The following is a 21,059-nucleotide window of genomic DNA, read 5'->3' as shown; positions in this document are numbered from 1 at the left end:
AATCTATAGGTAGTCAAAACGGGCATCTGCCCTCGAAGACCTGGCCAGGGTAGCGCCGGATGCTTCTTCCGCTCATTTCCAACATATATTGTCCATAGTTGCTGCTTCAAACCTGTATCTAGCTAGTTTTAGGGAGTTCTGTTTAGACAGCACGTCCAGATGCCCCCTGGGAGGCCGCAGATCACGTGGGGCCCGTGATCCGCCGAGTGACGTTAAATAATAAAATCAAATCAAATCAAATCAAATAGTTAAGGCTATAACCTACAACCTTTCCCTGCAGCGAGCGCATGTTGTAGTGTCGCGAGGCACTCAAGGGTATCGCGATAGCATTGTGAGCATTGATATATATGTTCAAAGGGAGACCGTCTTCACTCACCTTTCCCGATTCACAGTGTGACTCAAACTATTAAATATATATTGTGCCGAATGTCGCGTTTGAAGAAACTATAGATTAGGTTGCGCTGGAATAAACTAAGTGGGTATCCCCAGTGATATATTTAACACACTGGTAGATCCTTACTGTACCCTTCAAGGTCTTGGACAGAATGTCTATTTGCATAGAAAAGTTCATGCGATGGGATTCGCATACCCGGGTGACTTACGGCGGTGTCACAGTGGTGGCTGTTGCTGTATTCAGGGGGTATTTTGAGCAAGGTTAAGGCAGGAGGGCCAGGACTAGCTAAGAAGTACAGTGCGTGGGGCACAGAAGCCGTGAGAGCAAGCATATGTCGACAACGAGATTAGTTTGTTCCAGTGGGATGGCCTCTGCGACTCTGGCAGGTTTCTAAACTTCACGGACACAATGACATTTCTGGCAGATACACAGCCCTTTAATGCCTAAGTGAACCCGAGTAACCGATTTCAGGTATTTACCAAGGGTACAGAATTGACACGGGGTTATGCTCCAGCTTCAGTGTAACCAGGGAGGGGAAGGAACTCAGGATTCCCCAGTTATATGCTGGTTAGCCTAATGCTAGACCTCAGTGATTTATAGACGGAGTTTCAGGTAGATGGCAGCGTCGCGGACCTAGAATATGAGATTGGTACAATTAGTCAGTGGAGCAGTTTCGAATCAAATGTTATTGTAGAGACATCAATTCACTCAACCCTTCCCTCGCCGACCCCTAGCATCCCCAATAACCTGTTAACCTCCTTCATCCCCACAACACGCCAAACCTGTGTGACATCCGGATACGGCTGCATCTCAGGCGGGATGTCAACTGAGGGCGTATACTCCGACATATAAAAGTAGACACCTGGCCCCCCCACAAAGTTAAGCCGATCTAACACAACTGCAAATTCTGGTACGGGTTTGTGAGCATGTGCTCAGCGGCGCCCACGGTGTCGGACTGGTACTGGGGGTAGATGCGGTAAATTTCGCTCGAGGAACCTGCAACGGGGATGGTGTGACGGGCACCGACAGGGAAAGGCGCTGTGAGGGTCTGAATGAGGTGGCTGTTAGCAGGTCTGATGGAGGACCAGGATGTTGACTCTGGGATGAAAAATTTTGGGTCGATAGTTTGTTGGGAAGGGAGGCGGAAGAGGAGGGACGATGAAAAAAGGCGACCGGTAGCTTTGAGCAGAGGTATAGATAAATGAGGGACGTTGCGCCAGTGGCTGAGAAAGGGCGCGTAGACGAGGTATTGCAGGTCAGCGTCATCTTCCTCGGAGGTATTGGTGGCAGTCACGACTCCGGCGCCATCATCTTCCATGATGCGGAACGTAGTATCGACTGTATAGTTGATCTCCGTTGACTGCCTCTCCAGCTGTTGGCGAATCTCCGCTTCAAGATCAGGAGGCCGTTCTGCGTTGCAGGAACAACCTCATCCGCATCCAATGCATATTCAAGCTCCAGATGGTGAGCATTAGCGAAGATATCTCTCACTATAACCTGGGAGACATCGATCTGGCACTGAATGCGTTCGATCGATAGTTCGAACCCAGCCAGGCCAAGCTCACCATCAGCGTCCTCTCTCCTCTGCTCTTGGTCCACATCAGCTTGAAACCTGGAGAACGAGCGGTTGAAGGCAAGGAGGTCCGGAGCACCACTGGCTTCAGTATATAAGTCCCGTCTCCAACAGAGCCTAGACGGTAGCTGTGAGACTGTAAAAGGAGACTCCGACCAATTGGTCTGTCGCTACTCTCGTTGAAAGATTGCGGAAATAAGCGGCGGCGGATTTGGGGACTTTTAGACGGTGCTGGGATTTGCGGTATGCGATTTCCCGGCGGCTGTGTTCGATGCAGGCAAAGGCATCTGATGGACAGAATGAGTAGATCTCAAATAAGGGAAGGACTTCGTCGTTGTAGAATCCTTGCAGGAAATACGCGCGTGAATTTTCGTGGTCTGCGTCTAAAGGGACGGTGCTGTAAATCTGGATGGGAACCAGATGGCTAGGATCGGGATCGTAGTCTTCTTCAATATATTGTTCAAGAACGACGGGGTGGCCTTGTTGGTCTCTGTAATGGCGCACCTGCTGCCAGCCGGTGATCTGCTTGATTCAGACATTTGGAGTTGGAGATGTGTAAGGGCGCGAAACACGAGACGATCCTTGACTATTTCAACGTCAAAATATTAGCCCACTTAGTTATGTATGCTCTAGGACTGACGTAAAAGTCGAGTATTCAACTAAAATATCTATACGGAGTTAATACAGGAAACACGCACCCGAACTCGTATAGCAGAGGTTTAGGCATTTGGCTTCTTCTGTAGCGGACAAGTCTTACATGACAAGCAGGCTCTGTCTGCTCAGCGCCTACAGAAGGCCTTATAAGGCGCCAAATGTGGACGTATGGGGAGCTGGCACTTCCCCTTCCAGAGACACCAAGTATAGCCCTAAAGTGGCCAAGAGCGTGATCTCGACAATCCTTGGACCCCTTTTTGGCTGGCACAGTGCAGGCTAGGCTAACTAATTACTACACCCATTTCCATGCCCATGCAGATAATGTTATTCTCTTTTCCCATTGTCTACTGTTCAATGTGACTCCGGATGCACTTACAACCATGTAAGGGTTCCAGGTATATTTGGCCTGGTGGCTGTGAAGTTACCTCATGTAACGAGCTCTTAATAATCATGCTGGAGTACTGAAGACCAATGAACAACTAGCCGTCACTGGCGACAGATGCGCTTCCACTACTGGCCATCTTGCGGTCAACTACGACTACTTGGGTGATTTTATCCTGACGGGGTCATGGAGTTCAGTGGAAATATTACAACCGATGCAGCGGCCGACAGCCTCGGCATAGTTCAAACGCCCGATTCCGCCACGTCAATATATATGACTCGCTGTTCTTGTCAGCGATGTGTATTACCAAAAGTTTCAGGGGCTGGGATTATTGATTTAATGTAGGCGTCTGAGTGGTGGGGCCGTTCTGGGATTGCTGCGTCGGGACTGTTAATGTGAGAGTCTGGCAAAGTTAGGCTAGGTAAGCGTTCCTGCTTTCCTTCGAGCTAATCGGAATACTCTGATGGGGAAGTACGGATACACCTCCTGATATAGGTATATCAAGTGATGGCTCATCTCGAGCACCAGTGCCTGGGATGAGATTGCTGGCCACGTGGTATAAGCGGCCAGACATCTAACCCCTGGGGATCTGACCCCTCAATATATCGAGAGACACAGGAAAGAGATCTATCGTCAACGAGATAGATAGTCAATTGTAATATAGCGTCCGACCCTTAGTAGGCTACGTTCGTGTCGTTGATACTGTTTCCTTCTGTTCCCCTTTGAGCATACATATGTATCCACAGCACCTCCAGTCACTGGGAACGGAGCAGACGAAGCCTCACTCTGCGGCTCGCAGGAAAGTGGAATATATGCAATGATGAGTTCTCATACCTTCCTGCGGTCGAGAAGGCGGGTAGAGACAGTAGCAGTGTAGGGAGTACCGATACCGGGGGAAAATCTGAGCTGCAAATAAGGGTACTGGTAGCGAAGATACTGTTAGCGTTACTATCAGCAGGCCCAAATGGCTCTGCAGTAAAATCCAACGCAGCCGAGGTCCGGGATCTTGCTATGGACACTACTTATGCTATCAGACTAAGAGACAGGTGAATGCCATGCTTTGAGTATCAGAGGGTATAGAGAACCTTGTCTATTAGGAACTTAGGAACAAGAGAGATTCAGAGGTATTGAGCGCTGTGGTCATAATGACAACAGCATTTTAGGAAGTGCGCCGTACGCGCCGTACTAGCGAAGTATCAATGTATTATTCCAAAGTTAGACTCATCCAACAATAAACCGAGCCCACCTTATATCACTGACAAGAGCACAACGGTAAAGGTAACACCGCTGCTGTCGAGGGCAGCAATGATGACGCCAAGGAGGACACTAGAGACAACCTTGAGCTTCGACGACAAACATACCAGCAAAGAGGAACATTTAATCTTCCGCGAGCACGTCGGAGAGGATGGAGCCGCTAATCTGCAGATATCATAAAGAACTCTCGTTCTCATATGCTAGTTATATTGTAGCTGCTGTTGAAGAGGGTGTGGGGAGTGGCCATACTCATGACCATATTTCGTTAGGACCTTGTTCATAATGTCCGGGATGTTGTTGGCTGTTCTATAAAGATTATTATTTAAAGCATACCTTTTGTAGTTCCCATCCCTTTTCTTACCCCTTTCTCCTCTCTTTTCCCATTTTTTTTTTCTTTTCTTTCTTTCCCTTTTTTTGCTGGAATGGCCTTTGGGCGTTATCCCAGCTTTCTCTAGTATGGCGGTGCTTGTAGCAACCAAAATGGCGGCTATAGCTGTGGTACTGTACGGTCCCAGACGTAAATGATTACCTCCTCTCTGTGCGACTTTTGCTAAGGATTGTGTGCATCTTTTTTCCGTTACTCAGGATGGAGTACTATAGGAAACAAACCCTCCGTTGAAGTGTAAGTCTAGTACTATCAACCTTCTCAACCGAACCTCCTGGTGACCATAATAAGTTAAGCTGTCCTATCCATTACAGAGTTCCAATATGATAAAACTGGAGTTCTTGGCCTTGCTATGTCCAGCTTGACAACCAGGACCCGACGACACATACGTCTAGGTAGACATCGTGGGACGAGTGGCGCTCAGCGCCCATGGAAACATCCACAGGGCCTTTTCGCATGCTTGCTGTCACCTACACGCACGGGCTGGTCATAGTCTACCTTGGTACTCTCTTATAAACTATCGTGAGTCAGCAGAGATCACGGTACGTAGGGTATGGTGCAACAGATCTCGATTACAAATCAGCCACCCGACTTTGTGTGTCTATGTTTTAGGATTTCGGCCGCAATTTAGCGTTTACAGCTGCTCTGATACCTCAAGTGTGTAATTTGGTACTCCGGGCAGTAAGCCTGGCACTTGTGACGATCTAGACAAGGGATTCGGCACAATTTTGGCGGCAAAAGACAACGTTTCCGAGCCCGCCTTGTAATTTATATCCAACTCCCCTGGGCGTGATATGACAGTTCTCACAGCCTTGCCCTGATAGGCCGATACCTGTTATGGAAACCACATTTTTCCTGCAGGAATATCGGTCCATCTGACGATCAGCAATCCGTAAATTGGGGATCCACTCCCTTAGACACCGCCAGCAACAGAAGAGCAAAGAACCGTCCCACTCCCGTCTGCATTTGTAATCATCTGTCTCGTGGTTTCGTCATATATAGCTTCCTCCTACCGACGTCACAACGGTAAGACATAGCACATACTTTCCCGCACATACTGCCGATAATCTCACCTACCAGCCAAACACCCACTCTCATATCACCATGAGCACTCAGAAAGCCGTCGTGATTACCTCTCCTAAACAGGGAGGCCTGGTGACTGACCGTCCCATCCCAGCTCTTCGTGATGACTACATCCTCGTGAAGAACGTGGCTGTGGCCCTTAACCCCACTGACTGGAAACACATCGCATACCTTGCACCTCCCGGTGTCCTCGTCGGCTGCGATTATGCGGGCATCGTCGAGGAGGTCGGCAAGAACGTCAAGAAACCGTTTAAGAAGGGCGACCGCATCGCCGGGTTCATCCACGGCTCCAACCAGGTGCAGCCCGAAGATGGCGCGTTCGCAGAGTACGTCGTTGCCAAGGGGGACATTCAGATGCATATCCCCGACAAGATGAGCTTTGAAGAAGCCGCGACGCTCGGTGTGGGCATCATGACTGTCGGCCAGGCACTGTATCAGAGTCTAAAGCTTGCCCTGCCGACTGAACCCACCAAGACGCCCGAGCCGATCCTCATCTACGGCGGCTCAACCGCAACTGGGACGCTCGCGATCCAGTTCGCTAAGCTGTCCGGCTACACGGTGCTCACAACCTGCAGTCCGCACAATTTCGATCTCGTGAAGAGTCTCGGTGCGGACGCAGTCTTTGACTACAAGGACGCCAACGCTCCCGCCAAGATCCGCGAGTACACGAACGACAAGCTCCATCTTGTGCTTGACACGATCTCGCTCGAGCCCAGCGCCAAATTCTGCGACGGCGCTCTCTCCACCAGCGGCGGCGAGTACAGCGCGCTTCTGCCCGTCGGCGTTGACCGCGCCAATGTCAGCTCGAGAGTCACTCTTGCCTACACGGCTATTGGCGAGGAGTTTCAGTTTGGCGACAAGACGCTTCCTGCCAAGCCGGAAGATAAAGAGTTTGCGGCGCGCTTTGCCACTATTACAGAGTCGTTGCTGCAGGATGGGAAGGTCAAGGTGCATCGGCCAAGCGTTGGGAAGAACGGACTCCAGGGGGTGCTTGAAGGGTTGGAGTTGCTGAAGGAGGATAAGGTCAGTGGGGAAAAGTTGGTTTACAGGGTGGAGGAGACGCCGTAGATGTGGTGATCTCTTCAACATCTATATCTGACAGCTCTGGCTTGTATTGTGTAAATAGATAAGATTGAGACCAGCAGGAAAGCAATGATTCCGCTTCAGCAATGCCTTCGAATGGCCTAGACTTGGCTCTGACAGAGCCTAAGAAATCTCGCTTGGTCATTTTCTTCTGCCAACTCAGCTTGTTTTTCGTGGGAACGTACTATTCAATAGGCTGTGGCTTTTCCAATCCTATAACATGAACCAGCCAGTTAGGGTATGGGGCGCCACAGGGCCCAATTAGGTCTAGACTCCGCAACCAAAAACCCCATAGTCTCGAGGTAGGTGCTTGGAATATCTCAGAATTTGGATTCTTGAGATTGTTAATCATACACGCTCACGACCGATGAGATGGGACACATTTCCGAAGATTCTGCTTTGTTAAGCCTTTCAAATATTAAAGATCTGCAGATATAAAAGGCAGGAATGTGCTCTCCGTTTATCAATCCACATCGCTCTTCTCAAATTCTGTGTCCTAACTTCGTATCATCATGGCCTTCAACAAAGTCCTCATTGTCGGCGCTACCTCTGGAATCGGCCGGGCTCTTGCAACCAGATTGGTTGAGAAGGGCATACCTGTCGTGATATCCGGCCGCCGAGAAGAGAACCTGCAGGAGTTTGTTCGCCAACATGGCAGCGATAAGGTCAAAAGCAAGGTCGTTGATGTGACAAAACTGGACAAAGTAAGTAGACGCATGCAATGGACAAGGACTAGCTAACAGCTCAAGATTCCCGAATTCGCCTCTGAAGTCCTCGTCGAGGACCCTGACATCGACTGCATCTTCGTCAATTCGGGCATCCAGCGCCCCTTTGACTTCTCCAAGCCCGACACTGTCGATCTCTCGATTTTCGACCAGGAGCTGGTCACAAACTACACGTCCGCCGTATACCTCAGCAAAGCCTTCATCCCCCACCTACAGGCCCAGAAAAAGCAGACGTCACTCATTTTTACAACTTCACAGATGGCCCTCGTTCCAATGATGCGGTGTCCGAACTACGGGGCTTCCAAAGCTGCGCTGCACCACTTCATTCTCGCTCTCCGCACGCAGCTGCAGGATAGTCCGGGAGATATACGAGTGGTAGAGATCTACCCGCCTGCTGTGCAGACAGAGCTTCATGACACGAAGCACCAGCCTGATCTCAAGGACGGACATCTAATTGGGATGCCGCTGGATGATTTTACAGATGAGGTGTGGACAAGGCTACAGAACGGTGAGGAGCAGATTGCTGTCGGGTCAGCGCAGGAAATCTTTGAGGCGTTCGAGTTTAAGCGGCAGGGGCTGTATAAGGAGATGACGAAGATGTTGACTGGGTTAATTAAGCAATTCCTGAGGTAGAGAGTAGTGGCGTCTTGAGAAAAATGCGAAGATATTCTTTCCCTCTTCTCTTTTCCTTCTTTTTTTTCCTTTCCCACCTCTCCCAACCTCTTTTTTACCTTGTGCCTTTTATGGTGGTGGGCTTGAGATGATTTGCTAGCTGCCTACTCGACATGTACTCTGTATATTCAGTCAGGCTCGGGCCATTACTCTTTTATACTAATAAGCACTAGAACCTCCCCCCTGCTGCATACTACCAGGAGTACACTTTAAATTGTTCCAATGCTCGGCATAGGTTTCCCGCAACTTTTGAAAATTCTGGAAAAAAATCAAAATTATAGATACATCATAGTTTAGAAAAACTTTATCCACGCCGTCTACCACCTGGGTTGCAAGCCTTGAAGCTGAAATTTCTGCCACTCCTTATGTGGCTTTTGACTATACATAGATCTACCCGAATGAGCCCACAGTCTAGTCCGCATCTAGCTTAGTCTCCGCAACCCAAGTGGATCCCCACGCGGCTGACAAATATCGCCGATCTCGCAGGGAAAACATCATCCGGCCATGGTAGCTGGAGTCCTCATCCACTGACAACAGTCACTAACGAGCAAGTCATTCTGAAAGACCAGGGCCACAGACATATGGCACATTCCGATTACAAGCCACAGACACTTCGAAGGGTATGTCAAGCGTGTGCGCGCGGCAAGCGACGTTGTGACCAGCGCTGGCCACAATGTAGCAGATGTCTGGCTCGGGGCATAAGTTGCGAATATGCCAACGTCCCTCTTACGGGAAATGACGCGGTGATATCTATACCTTCTGTCCGACCAGCACTCAAAAAACGCCTAGACCATTTGCCACAAAAGACAACGACTACTACTGCGGCAGCAGCAGCAGCAGCTGCTGCTGCTGCTGCTCCACTTATTACCTCTACCATCCATTATCCTCTGGCTATGGAAATCCCCAAGCGCTACGGGCAGAGTATCATTGCCCTGCTTGTAGAAGGCGTGTCCACAATGCCACTGGAATTCACGCAGAATATGAAAACGCACTTCATCCACTCCGATCTTTGGCCCCGTGGTTCACGCTCCGGCGCTCTCCCACCGGCGCCGATCCGGGACATGTACGCCGTTTGTCAACTGTACCCGCGACTCTATAGTACGACAACGTTCCTGACGCTGTTACGGCAGAAGACGATGTATCTCTACAGACAAGTCCGCTGCGCCGCTAGCTTTGAGGAGGCACTCGCCTCGGCACAAGCTCTGCTGCTAGCCCAGTGCATGCTCATCGCTACCGAGGGTCCCGATGCTCCCTACTCAGAAGCGATCAGTGTAATGCTCCTCAGTCTCGGCCAGAGGTTATACCAGCAAGCTCCAACGCAATTACCAAGTACGCTAAGTCCGCGGCGCGCATGGTTGTTTGCCGAGAGCGTGCGGCGCACGATCATCGTTGCGTTCGTACTCCGGGGCGTATACTCGCTCAAAAAGCGGAATTATTCTGTCCGCACTCCATTCATTGATTCCCTGCCGTTCGACATGCGTACCGCGCTCTGGGATGCTAGTGCCGATTCGTGGACGGATGCAGAGGGTGACCCAGCTGACTCGATTGTCTCCCTTCACCAGTACTCCGGGATGCTGGAGAGTGGGCTCGTACATGGGGTGTCGCCATTCGGCGGATTGATTCTTGCTGCTTGTAGGGGAAAGGCCATTGAAGAGGTTGCATATCCGTCAACGCCTGTCGCTGGATCAAGTCAGAGTATTCAAATTACAAACGACCCGTGATTCGACAGCTCCCTACGGTGCTGTCTCTGTGGGTTGTTCAGAATTTGCTGCACTCCTTCCTTCGATCTTAATCGACCGACCCTATGTTATTGAAACTCTGGATGGCACCATTCGGTGTCCCGTTGACGTATCAGGAATCCCTGCGGCTCGCGCATATTTCAACCAAAATAGCATGCCATGCATTTTCCCATCCAAGTTTATGTGGGTTTACCTGGCTCTCGGCGGATGGCTGTTACCTTGTGGCCACAATGCGGAGGATCCTGCTCGCTTATGCGGTCACATATCCAAGAAGCAGGTTGGTTTTGTCAAGCTCTATGCTATTTCTATAGACTTCACTGCATATATTAAGATGCAATAGCCGTGCAAACGTGCACATAACTGGCCTGGCCGTGTATTCGCCCGGCTGGGGGCTTATGACATGAGCCAGGGCTGGTTCATTCTCATATGGCGGATGAGGACGGTTCAGCCGTGCGTTCTTAAGGGGATCAATAGTCGCCGCTCTCGACCAGGGTGGTATTAGTACCGGAGTTGGGATCTGGATATAGTTGAAAACACATGATGTATTCATACGCATAGTTTATGTGCGGAGCTTGGAAAATAGATTCGCTGGTCCATGATGTTTAGTGCACTATTGTATCTTAAATTCGTCATATCTAGCATGCTATGCTGACCAGTGATTGTTGTTCACAAGGGCTAAGGAGTACAGGTGAAGTATTTTTACTCAGAAGACAGGCGAAGCAACATGGAGAAAATCATATTCAATAGCTCCCAAATGGCTCTCATCGCGTACTCCCGGCTGCCCAACAGGCGATATCCCATTTATCATAAAAATGAAGAGTCCATTGTCTTTCAGGTCGCGGTATCTACACATGCAGTAGGGCACAATTACTTCGACTGCTCTAGTGGCCATCTCTACTCAAGACTGCTTGGCCTAACTCGTATCAAATTCCCAGATTCTGATAACATTCAGGATTGTTATCTCGTAAATATCCGGTAAATTAGATAAGAGCTGGTCCTATCTACTCCAAGTAGCCTGGGAACTCCAATGAGCTCCAACCCCCCACATTTTCTAAGTCAGCAACAAATAAAAGTGTAAGTCCTTGCCCGCTAGGTGTATTTCAGCCCCCATTCTTATCTCTCATCTCTGCCTATGCCTTGTCCATTTAACCGGGCTGTTCCGCACATACATCATGCAGGTACAGTCACAGCCACGCGGGAAAGGATCCAAAGGTGAAGAAGAGACATGGTTCCTGGTTACTTCAGCTGGGCGACGGCATTCTCGCTGCTAGCCAGTACTGCCGGGGCAGCCGTCGTCAAAGGCCAGACGGTTGCGGTGGGCAGTAATACGTACTATGTGCCTCCGAATATTGTCACAACCCTCTCACTGAGAGGAAAATGGTCGGGCCAGGAAGGTGGTCTGGTACCGCTGACGGTCTTCAGGAGCGATGCCAGAAACCTGAGCATCGCCGCCGTCAAGGAATTGGTAGATATCTACGAAAGAACAGATGACGTTTTTATCACTGGCTTTCTGGAGAGTACGTTTACCTTTCCTGCAGCCATAAAGGCCACGATAGCTGACCGCAGCAGACGTCTACGTCACATACAATGGCAGCCATAAAAGTCCAGTCCTGGATGTCACGTTACCTTCATCATGGCCGACCCGATTCTTTGGCCATGCTGCCCCATACAATCACCAGACCTCCGTCAACAGCACGAGAGACATAGCGCCAGGCCCCTACTTCCTGGATCCGGTCACGGGCAACGTCTACGAAGCCTACCTCCTCTACTCAGACGTCATGGGTTCCTTCACACAGGGCTTGATCGCCACAGGGAACAATACCTACGATGTCCTCCCCGCCAGTCTGCAAGGCTACGACTCACTGACGATTGGCGTGCCATCTCGCCTGTACTACACGAAGACACCGGAAAAGCCGCTTGCCGGTGTCCGTCTGGGAGTGAAAGACATCTACGACATCAGAGGCGTAAAGACTGGCTGCGGGAACCGCGCGTACTATGATCTCTACCCGGTTGCCAACACGACCGGTCCGGCAATCCAGTCTCTTATCGACGCAGGTGCAGTGGTTGTGGGCAAAATGAAGACAAGCCAGTTTGCAAACGGGGAGACTGCAACAGCCGACTGGGTCGACTACCACTCCCCCTTCAACGCCCGCGGAGACGGATACCAGGACCCCAGCTCCTCCTCCTCTGGCCCGGGTTCGGGAATTGGCGCATACCCCTGGCTAGATCTCGCCGTTGGCAGCGACACGGGCGGCTCAATCCGCAACCCAAGCCAGGTGAACGGATGTTTTGGAAACAGACCATCATTCGACCTTGTCTCGCTCGACAACGTCATGCCCATGTCTCCTCTCCTCGATACCGCCGGCTTTTTGACCAGGGATGCAAAACTCTGGAAAACAGCCTCGGAAGTTCTCTACGCTCCCTCCGGCCTGAAATCATACACCAAATACCCTAAGTCTATTAAAACGATCGACTTTCCAACAGAGCCATCTACCGAAGCGAACAGGGTCCTCCTCTCCTTTTTGCATGAACTCTCGAGGTTCCTTGGAAACGCTACAGTTTCGCCACTGGACAACGATCGCCTCTGGGAGCAGACAAAACCACCCACGGTCTCGTCAGACACGACCCTCGCCTCTCTCCTGAACCTGACCTACGCCATCCTAATCACAAAGCAGCAATTCCCTCTCCTTGGTGCAAAACTCTATGAAGACTATGCAGCCGCCAAAGACGGGCGCCGTCCATTTATCGACCCTGTCCCGCTAAGCCGCTGGAACTGGGGTCTCGGCTACGCGGATGAGCAGCTCGAGGTCGAGATTAATAATAAGGAAACCTTTAAGTCCTGGTGGAACAGCACCGTCCAGGTATTTGACGAGGAGACCTGTGCAGATAGTCTGGTCCTATATGTGGGCACTGCTGCAACGCCTACATATAGGAATGTATATCGGGAGTACGTGCACCCTACCTAATATTTAACTTTCCCGAGGAAACCAACTGGCTATGGTGCCAATGCTAATGTGAACAGCATCCCCGGAATCCCACTGGGCTTCTCTGCATCCCGGATATCTAATATGGCTGGTGTTCCGGATATGGTAGTCCCAGGCACGTCCCTCGACCCTCTGCCTTCCACCAAGACACTGGCAACAACTAACTGTGTAATATAGTCGGCCAAGCCCGGTACAACTCTACTATCACTATGCGAGAGGAGTACCTCCCCGTCGCCGTGGACATTATTGCCCCGCATGGCTGCGATCTCATGGTGTTTAATCTTGTCAATGAGCTGGTGGAAAAGGGGATCGTGAAGGAGCCAGTGGCGGGGTCGACGATGTATGGGGATGAGACGATTTATTACTAATTGTATTCTGGACAGGCTGGATTGATTAAGTGTTGTACTAGGGCTCTGTGATGATGTATGTTGTGAACTATAGATGCATTAACATCTTTGCCGTCCTCTGGTTGCTTTGGTCGATAGCCCAGTCCGGCCATAGCCTAGATTTAGTTCATATATAAATGAATGATCAGTACTTAATGAAGTCTCTATGCCGTAGACCTCTTTACTCTCTCCTGCGTTGTATCGTAGGAACTTTGCTATGTCGAATTGGGCTCTCCTGCAACGATTGTTCTACTGATTTACTACATATCCTGGTGGAACGCTCCTGCAAGATAGGTCCAGAAGTCAATGTATGCCTCCTGTCTAGATAAATCCTAAAAGCATCACTGGAAGCTGATGTTGCATCTTGTAAGGTAGGCAAAGGTATAGCGAGCATTTGGGAAACAAAAACAAGGCTAATATTCCGCTGAACAAGAATACTGAGTAATGACACTGCTTATGAACCACTAAAAAGACGCCGATATGCCCTCAAATCCTATAGGAGTGACCTAAGCGGACTCTTCATCTTATTCTCTTCCTCAGCCGGACCAGCCAGTCTCTTCCCCTCCGGATCAACCACCGGTTCCCCAACAACAGTGGCCTTGATTTTCTTTCCAAAATACCCAATCTCAACTCCCACCCCTTCATTCAGCCCAGCAGGCATCCAGGCATAGACCACCGGCTTCCTGATCGTATACCCGAAAGCCGCACTCGTGACATACCCTACCGCATTCCCGCTAAGATAGACCGGCTCCTTGCCCATGACCATGGCCATTCCATCATCAACCGTCAGACATGTCAGACGATGGGTTAGGGCTTTCTTGCCGCGAGCTCGCAACGCAGCCTTCCCGACAAATTCCGCTTTCTTACTCGTGCCCTCCAGCTTCAAGTAGGCAATGGCAAATCCTAGCCCGGCCTCGTACGGATCATGCTCGGTGGTCATATCAACTCCATACGTGCGATAGCCCTTCTCGATACGGAGGGCGTTGAATGCCGCCCGACCAGCGGCGATGAGGCCATGCCTTTTGCCTGCGTTGAAGATCGCCTCCCACAGGCGTGCGCCGTGCTCAGCAGAAGTCTGGATTTCCCAGCCGTATTCGCCGACGTAGGACTTTCTGAACAGCGTGACGGGGACGCTTGCGATAGTGGCGGCTTTGGCACACATGTAGGGGAGTGATTTGTTCGAGATGTCTGTCTCTCTAGGGAGAGGCAATGAGTGTAGGACGTCGGCTGCGCGTGGGCCCCAGAGACCGATGGCGCATGTGCCGCCTGTCACGTCTTCGACGTGGACCCAGTCTGCTGGGGATTGCTGCGTCTGGTACCGTGCCCTTCGAGCTAGATATGCCAGGTCTGTTGTTGTGTTGGCGCCGATCTGGTAGGTAAAGCTGCCGAGTCTGGTCACGAAGACGTCGCTGTATATTCCCCCGTTCTCGTTCAGGAGCAGGGCATACACGATCGTCCCAGGCCGTACGTCCACATCGACAGTGGCAAGGCCCTGCAGGAGACCGACGGCTCCAGGCCCCGAGACAATGAACCGATGGAACGAGGACATATCGTACATGGCAACCGCGTTGCGCGTCTTCCACGCCTCGACGGCCGCGATGGGCGAATAGAACCTGGCCGACCAGGCGTCTCTCTCGGCTGGCCTCCAGTGTTCGGGCAGAGACTGCAGAAGATGCGCGTTCGCCCGGTACCAAAAGGGCCGTTCCCACCCCCCTAGTTCCATGAAGACAGCGCCGAGCTGCACCTGCTGCGAGTAGAACGGACTAACTCGCAAATTCCTGGGCGACTCCCTCGGCTGCAGTGGATGGACGATATCGTAGATCTCGACGAAGTTTTGCTGCGATGTCTCGTCGACGTACGACCTGTTCAGCTGGACGCGCTCAAACCGTGATAGCTCACACTCCGAAACATCAACGCTCGACCACCCTCTGGTGAGAATCTCCGCCATAGCCCTCGCCACGCCGGCCGAGTGCGTTACCCAGACGGCCTCTGCCACAAAGAAGCCGTCGAGATTAGGCGCCTGGCCGACTAGGGGCCCGCCGTCTGGCGTAAATGAGAAGACCCCATTGAACCCGTCGTCAACCTGTGCGTTTCGCAGCGCAGGGAGAAGTTTCTTTGTCGCCTCCCATGCCGGCGCAAAGTCCTCACTTGTGAACTCGAGTCTTGAGGGCATATTCTTCTCGTCAACATGGCTGGGCGTCGCACCGAGAGCCCCCGCGTCGACAGGCATAGGCTTGTGTCCGTAGTACCCGATCCCAACTCGGTCGCCGTGCTCGCGGTAATACAGGTCCTGGTCTTGATGTCTCAGGATAGGCAGAGTCGCATTGAGCCCGTTCATCCGGCTGTTCGCATCACGGTTGCTCAGTTCACCGATAGGACTAGTCTTTGCGTACTGATGTGCCAGCGGCAGCAAGGGGATCTCAACCCCAGCCATCCTCCCAATCTCGACGCCCCAGAAGCCCGCGCACGAAACGACAATGTCGCCGTGCAAGTCTTCCCCACTGCTCGTCCTCACCCCCTTGACTATGCCGTTCTCCTGAAGGATCCCCGTGACGGCGGTGTGCTCCCGATACTTCACGCCAGCCTCTCTGGTCCTCTCAATCAGAATCCCCGTCGCGCGCGCCGCAAGCGCCAGCCCGTCAGTCTTGATATGCAGACCCCCGAGCACAACATCGCTCTCCTTGCTAAGAAGCGGGTAAAGCCTTCGACACTCGTCTCCATCAATAAGACGGGCGTCGACGCCCCACGAGACAGCATACCCATGCTTTCGCTTCAGCTCCGCCACTCGTTCTGGCGTCGTCGCGACCTCCAAACCACCCAGCTGATTGAAGCAGTTCTGCCCGTCTTTCTCAATCCGCTGTAACTTTTGGACGGTGTACTGTGCGAACCGCGTCATTGTCTTGGACGGGCTCGTCTGGAAGACGAGCCCTGGAGCGTGTGAAGTCGAGCCGCCCGGCAGGGAGAGCGGGCCTTGTTCGAGCACTGTGATGTTGGCCGCAGGCCATCCTTGAGCCAGGAGCTCGTCGGTGAGGTTGGCGCCGACGATGCCGGCGCCGATTATGATGATGCGTTGTTGAGGAGTGGGAGATGTCATTGTCATTTGCATAGTGGATTCGATCCTTCTCTCTGCTGAGCAGCAGCAGTACCGTAGCTATACCTATCCTGCCCTGATGAGAGCTGTTTGCTTCACTTCGGTTCCGCGACCGTGTGTCTCCAACGGCTACATACGGACACCGTTTCCGAGCCGACTACAGTGCTGCAGCTCCTGTAGGGCTTCAGCTGGCTGGGCTGGTTGGCGATAAGGCGCGGAGAGCGGAACCGAACCGATCCCCCCGCACCGTGCCATGGCATAGCAGGGTCTAGACTGGATCATATCTACACTTTCCTGGAAGTCTGTTCCAGCTTTCCATATAGGGAATAATTTTTTTTTTTTTATTTTGTTTTTGAAAAAAAAAAAAAGGCAATACCATTCGTGACTCATTATGCTTTGGTGCCCCGGCGTGGAAATGGAATGGATGGGTATAATCCAAAGCGTACAATTTCCTATCTCTGGTTACTAGCTTTGAGGGACATGTCTACGGCCTTAGAGCATACCACGGTTACTTTCTAAGGACAGCTATTTGAAAGTGGATATGGATTATGGTCTAAGTCTGGATTGACGGGCGCATACCCGTTGCTTCTCAGGTTGAAATTCTGGATCGGAGGACTCACAAGCAGGAGATGGACCAGTGAGCACGGCAGACCCGGGATTATCATCTCTTTATCTGGCCCTAGTACCATGATATCTGTGCCGACTAAGAGACGTCCAGGTATACATCACAAGCGTGCGGACTCGAGACAGCAAGCTGGTTAGTTAGCTGGGGTCCAATGTCAGCAGCGCTGCTCCAAGGTTAGCAATACGCATAGTCCCGCCTTCGCACTTGGAAGACCGCATCGGAATGATGAATTGTATATGTAGGTGACACTATGACCTGGGAGGTTATATGTTGTTGAAGGCATGGCGTGAATTGATCTCCAGCTTGCTGGCCATCCAAATCACGGAGCCGTCAGCGATCCCAGCCACTTGGAGAACCCCATTAGCGAAAGCGGCCGTGCTAATGGGTATTTACTTTTCTTCTTTTTGAAAGTAGGCCATAATGTTAAGGCTGCGCATGGGCCAGGGCTTTCAGGGCATCGGATGCTCTGGGTTTGGCATACGACGGAAAGGCGTACTTTTACTGACAGCACGTGGGCCAGTTGGTCCATAGGAGGGGCCGACTGATGTGTTCGCTTCGTTAATGGGCCTTGGGCAGTCTGACTGCACGCATGGCATTCAAGTTTCATCCCTAGATATCGTCAACACTGGTTTTCTCGAGGCTGCGTTGGGGCAGGAAAAGAGTGCATTGGGTATGGCGCTCTGGGTTTGAACTGCGACGTCTGGTGCTCGGCAACTCAGTCTCGGTGTGATGGCCGCTTGGATGGCTGAATGGTATGATCGTTCTTCGTTCTGGTGGCAGAAAGGGCCGCATGAGGATGTTGTTCGGGTCTGGCGTTCTGAAGAATGTCGACAAAAGACTCCGTTAAGATAGAACTGGGAGCGTCTTGGGAAGCAACCAAACAGTTGCAGTCTTGTTTGTGACCACTATTCGAGGATCAAGTCAGAAGACAACCAACGCCAAGTAACCTGTATGATACGCTTGCTCATGCTGAACTCGGCCGGATCTATAGATTTCCCAAATTCCACCACGCGGACCCCTCCACATCCCCAACCACGGGCATCGAATCGTGATACTCAACCTCGTCCATATTCCCTGAAAACTGGCTCGAGTCCGCCCACAACCACGGCGTATTCAGCATGAGACTATCGACAGGCGCAACAAGCGGGTCCCTCTCGCGGTCGCGGTCCCGATCACGAAGCGACGTATTCCGCAGACTCTCGGCCGTTGCCGTCGTCGGACTCCGATAAAGCGGCATGGGCACAGCCTGGCCGCCGTCCGCCGTGTTGACACTAACTTCCGGTGAGGCAGTGACAATGATGTCGAGATTTGAGATGTCGTTGGGACCAGGGAGCATGGGTGTTGGTGCTAACGAGGGGTGGAGGAGGCCTCGTCCTTCGGTTTCGGAGTCAGTAGATACGTTGAACTGCAGGATGTCCCACATTAAGGGAATATTCAGGTGGATTTTAGACGGAACCCAGTCGTCCAGATCGAGGATTTCGGTGCCCGAGGCGATGCGCGTTAGTGCGTCGAGTTTTTGGCTCTGCACGTATCATTAGCAGCTCCTTCTTTAAGGATAGGAATCCCCTACTTCTCAGAATCAGGAGCAGACTAGTAAGGGGAACATACCAACACCTCACAAGCCCTTGAAAAGCCTGTAAATCCGCGCAAAAAGTCACTACATTTGGCGAAATCCGCTCGAGACTTATACTTCAATCTCGGGTCATCGGCACAGCAATAGTAAAGCTGCACCGTTGCCGCAATGCCCGCCACATGCGCGAAGAACGGATCTGTGAGTCGGACATTCTTCTCAGAGACCATGTCAATGAGCCTCACAATCCACGTTGCATGGAGGAGGACCAGCTCAGACGACCGACGCCAGAAACTGTTCGGAATCGCGAGGTTCGGGTTATGCTGTGAGGCCATGATATACAAGAACGGATGGTTGAGGACCGTCAAGATGGCGTGGTACATGAACTGCAGCTTGACCCAAGGAACCCAGTAGCTCTTATTTACTGCAAGCTCCTCCGCGGTCCGTCGATAGAACTGCACGTGGTCGTAGCGGTGGCACAACGGGGTGCTGTTTTCGATCTCGTTGAGGTCCGACAGCACGATCGCGTACATGGATTCGTGCCGCCAGGGCTCCGTCACACGGTTGCTCGAGCAGTGCGATACGTACGCGCGCACTTTACTCCATACCCAGCCGAAGTGGATGCTCATGCTCCAGATCCCGGTGTCATCCGGGGATGCGCAGCCAACAGTGTCTCGGGGGATCGGGGGCGGTCGAGGCATACTGTCGTTGTCGGACGCTCGAGGGTCGCAGGAGGACAAGTAGGGCGGCCGCCATTTGGACGTGGGGATGCTAAGGAGGCCGGTCTGGCGGCCGTAGGATTGTTCGAGGAGTTGCAAACTCCAGAAGAGACGCTTCTTCTGCTCCGCGTACCGGTCCTGCTGGTTCGTGTACGCGGCCTCGGTGTCGAGCATGGCGGCCCGGCAGAGCTGGAAGCCCATGCCCAGGTGGAAGCGGCCGAGTTCGAGGTTGCCATCTGTCTGTCTTGTCAACCTTGTTCCCTTTTTTTCGATCCTTTCTTTCTTTCTTTTTTTTTTTTTTCAGAATAGAGCTGCTATAAGAGACTTACCGATAAACGCAGAGTACGCAAGCAGACAGAGACTCTCTATTGTAGCCAACTCCACCGTCCCATTCGCAATCCGAAGCATAATCAGGCTCTTTGCGCTGTCGGCATAGCGCTGGCCCTGCGCGGCATCTCGGGTGAAGCGGCTTGTCAGTGCCAGGATACTACAGATGAGTTCTTCAGGGTGAGATTCGATATTGCCCAGCTCTTTGATGTTCAGACACCAGACCGGCTGGCGATGGCAGCACTCAAGGTACAGGTCGATGGCCTTTGCAACGGCCAGCGATGAAGCCTGCGGGCTCGCGCCGTCGAGCCCGAAGATGGAGGAATACGCATTGTCTTGCATATACCCGACATCTCCATGTGTGGTGCTTGCGAAGTCGGGTGCCTCTTCAATAGTAGGTTGCTCGTGCTGCCTTTAGTACCAAGACGTCAGCATCATCACTTGGTGTCACTGCAGGGTGTCATACGCAGCGCCTCGCAGTATCTGATTGACCTTTTCTTCCAGCTCAGCGAGTCGGTCCTTCTGCCGCAAGGTTAGTCTCTCTCTCTCCTTCCGTTTTCTTCTTTTTCTTTTCTTTTCTTTTCTTTCTTTTTCTTTTCTTTTATTATTTTTATAGACCTGCCGGAAGACTTACATCAGGTCCACTTGATCCCCCCACTGCAGCATACGAACACTGCTGATTCAACCGAACACAGCACGAACAGGCCGGCTTCTCGCCTGGACAGCGAGTCTTCTTTCGTCTACAGTTGATGCAGGCGTGGTTGGAGCGGAGGCGGCGTCGTGTCCCGCTGCCTTCAGGCGGCATCATCCAGTATCGTTCGAGACCAGATACCAAGACGGGTCAGGGGAGGATCCTCAGGGAAACGCGGTAGAAAGGCGGCTTGGATAGAGACAGAGACGAAGACAGAAACAGCGGGTGATCCGCAACTAGAGATGCTTGAGGCGCTAGAACGCGATGGTGCAATAAGAGAGGACGATGAGGAAGGGAAGGGGAAGAGGGGAGGGAAACATCAACATGACGGCACCGGCACTACCACTAGCAAGAACTCCGCACGCATTGGCCTTCCAGAGACTGCAGAGAGACCTCGCTGTACGGCTTCCTCAGACCGAGCTTGCAGTGGCCAAGTTCCATGCGGGGTCGGGACCTACTGGCCCGATCAGGAACAGCTCGAGACGGTCATGTGCTCTCTGATAGGCTTCTCTATGGCCCCACCAATCAGGAAGCGGAACCACTGATGATAAGGTTCTGTCAATCCAGAGGATCTGTGTGGTTGGGTAGTACAAGGGTTTATCGGAAATACAGGAATTTCAGATACATTTCTGATATGAATACTGAAGATATGGAAATCGAAGATACGATTATCACAAATCTAATTGGTAGAACTATCCTATATGTGAATGATCATCGAGACA

The 21,059-nt window shown here is 51.8% G+C and overlaps 8 protein-coding genes across 8 annotated transcripts; 4 read left to right on the top strand and 4 right to left on the bottom strand.

The window, feature by feature from the left end:
* Nucleotides 1–274: 274 nt before the first annotated feature.
* On the bottom strand, nt 275–769 carry BDW70DRAFT_143708 (uncharacterized protein). Its single transcript, XM_073738136.1, has 3 exons — nt 534–769; nt 393–475; nt 275–331 (listed from the first exon to the last, which is right to left on the bottom strand). Exons 1-2 carry the CDS (start codon nt 723–725, stop codon nt 452–454), a joined length of 216 nt encoding a protein of 71 aa, XP_073592067.1. The 5' UTR covers nt 726–769; the 3' UTR covers nt 275–331; nt 393–451.
* A 514-nt stretch (nt 770–1,283) lies between these two features.
* On the bottom strand, nt 1,284–1,712 carry BDW70DRAFT_163736 (uncharacterized protein; the record flags this gene model as incomplete). Its single annotated transcript, XM_073741353.1, has 1 exon — nt 1,284–1,712. The coding sequence occupies one exon, from the start codon at nt 1,710–1,712 to the stop codon at nt 1,284–1,286; it is 429 nt and encodes a 142-aa protein (XP_073592066.1).
* Nucleotides 1,713–5,681: 3,969 nt separating this feature from the next.
* BDW70DRAFT_143707 (zinc-binding alcohol dehydrogenase family protein) lies at nt 5,682–6,895 on the top strand. Its single transcript, XM_073738135.1, has one exon. It carries the CDS (start codon nt 5,747–5,749, stop codon nt 6,791–6,793), a length of 1,047 nt encoding a protein of 348 aa, XP_073592065.1. The 5' UTR covers nt 5,682–5,746; the 3' UTR covers nt 6,794–6,895.
* A 278-nt stretch (nt 6,896–7,173) lies between these two features.
* On the top strand, nt 7,174–8,254 carry BDW70DRAFT_114456 (putative short-chain dehydrogenase/oxidoreductase). The gene is made up of 2 exons (XM_073734611.1): nt 7,174–7,512; nt 7,558–8,254. The coding sequence occupies exons 1-2, from the start codon at nt 7,321–7,323 to the stop codon at nt 8,164–8,166; spliced, it is 801 nt and encodes a 266-aa protein (XP_073592064.1). The 5' UTR covers nt 7,174–7,320; the 3' UTR covers nt 8,167–8,254.
* Nucleotides 8,255–8,786: 532 nt separating this feature from the next.
* On the top strand, nt 8,787–9,926 carry BDW70DRAFT_153519 (uncharacterized protein; the record flags this gene model as incomplete). Its single annotated transcript, XM_073739656.1, has 2 exons — nt 8,787–8,948; nt 9,012–9,926. The coding sequence occupies 2 exons, from the start codon at nt 8,787–8,789 to the stop codon at nt 9,924–9,926; spliced, it is 1,077 nt and encodes a 358-aa protein (XP_073592063.1).
* Nucleotides 9,927–11,169: 1,243 nt separating this feature from the next.
* BDW70DRAFT_171548 (glutamyl-tRNA(Gln) amidotransferase, subunit A) lies at nt 11,170–13,296 on the top strand (the record flags this gene model as incomplete). Its single annotated transcript, XM_073743246.1, has 4 exons — nt 11,170–11,461; nt 11,514–12,891; nt 12,967–13,043; nt 13,106–13,296. 4 exons carry the CDS (start codon nt 11,170–11,172, stop codon nt 13,294–13,296), a joined length of 1,938 nt encoding a protein of 645 aa, XP_073592062.1.
* A 511-nt stretch (nt 13,297–13,807) lies between these two features.
* On the bottom strand, nt 13,808–16,408 carry BDW70DRAFT_163730 (GcvT family protein; the record flags this gene model as incomplete). Its single annotated transcript, XM_073741352.1, has 1 exon — nt 13,808–16,408. One exon carries the CDS (start codon nt 16,406–16,408, stop codon nt 13,808–13,810), a length of 2,601 nt encoding a protein of 866 aa, XP_073592061.1.
* A 1,262-nt stretch (nt 16,409–17,670) lies between these two features.
* Nucleotides 17,671–20,746, bottom strand: BDW70DRAFT_171545 (putative C6 transcription factor). Its single transcript, XM_073743245.1, has 5 exons — nt 20,281–20,746; nt 20,113–20,168; nt 19,649–20,058; nt 18,639–19,597; nt 17,671–18,552 (listed from the first exon to the last, which is right to left on the bottom strand). Exons 1-5 carry the CDS (start codon nt 20,452–20,454, stop codon nt 18,016–18,018), a joined length of 2,136 nt encoding a protein of 711 aa, XP_073592060.1. The 5' UTR covers nt 20,455–20,746; the 3' UTR covers nt 17,671–18,015.
* Between the last annotated feature and the right edge of the window lie 313 nt (nt 20,747–21,059).

The sequence above is a fragment of the Aspergillus foveolatus genome, assembly GCF_047715535.1.
Source record: "Aspergillus foveolatus strain CBS 279.81 unplaced genomic scaffold BDW70scaffold_77, whole genome shotgun sequence".
In the NCBI taxonomy this organism is placed as follows: Eukaryota; Fungi; Ascomycota; class Eurotiomycetes; order Eurotiales; family Aspergillaceae; genus Aspergillus; species Aspergillus foveolatus.
Note: the sequence above shows the minus strand (reverse complement) of the source record. Positions and strands in the feature narration are given on the sequence as shown.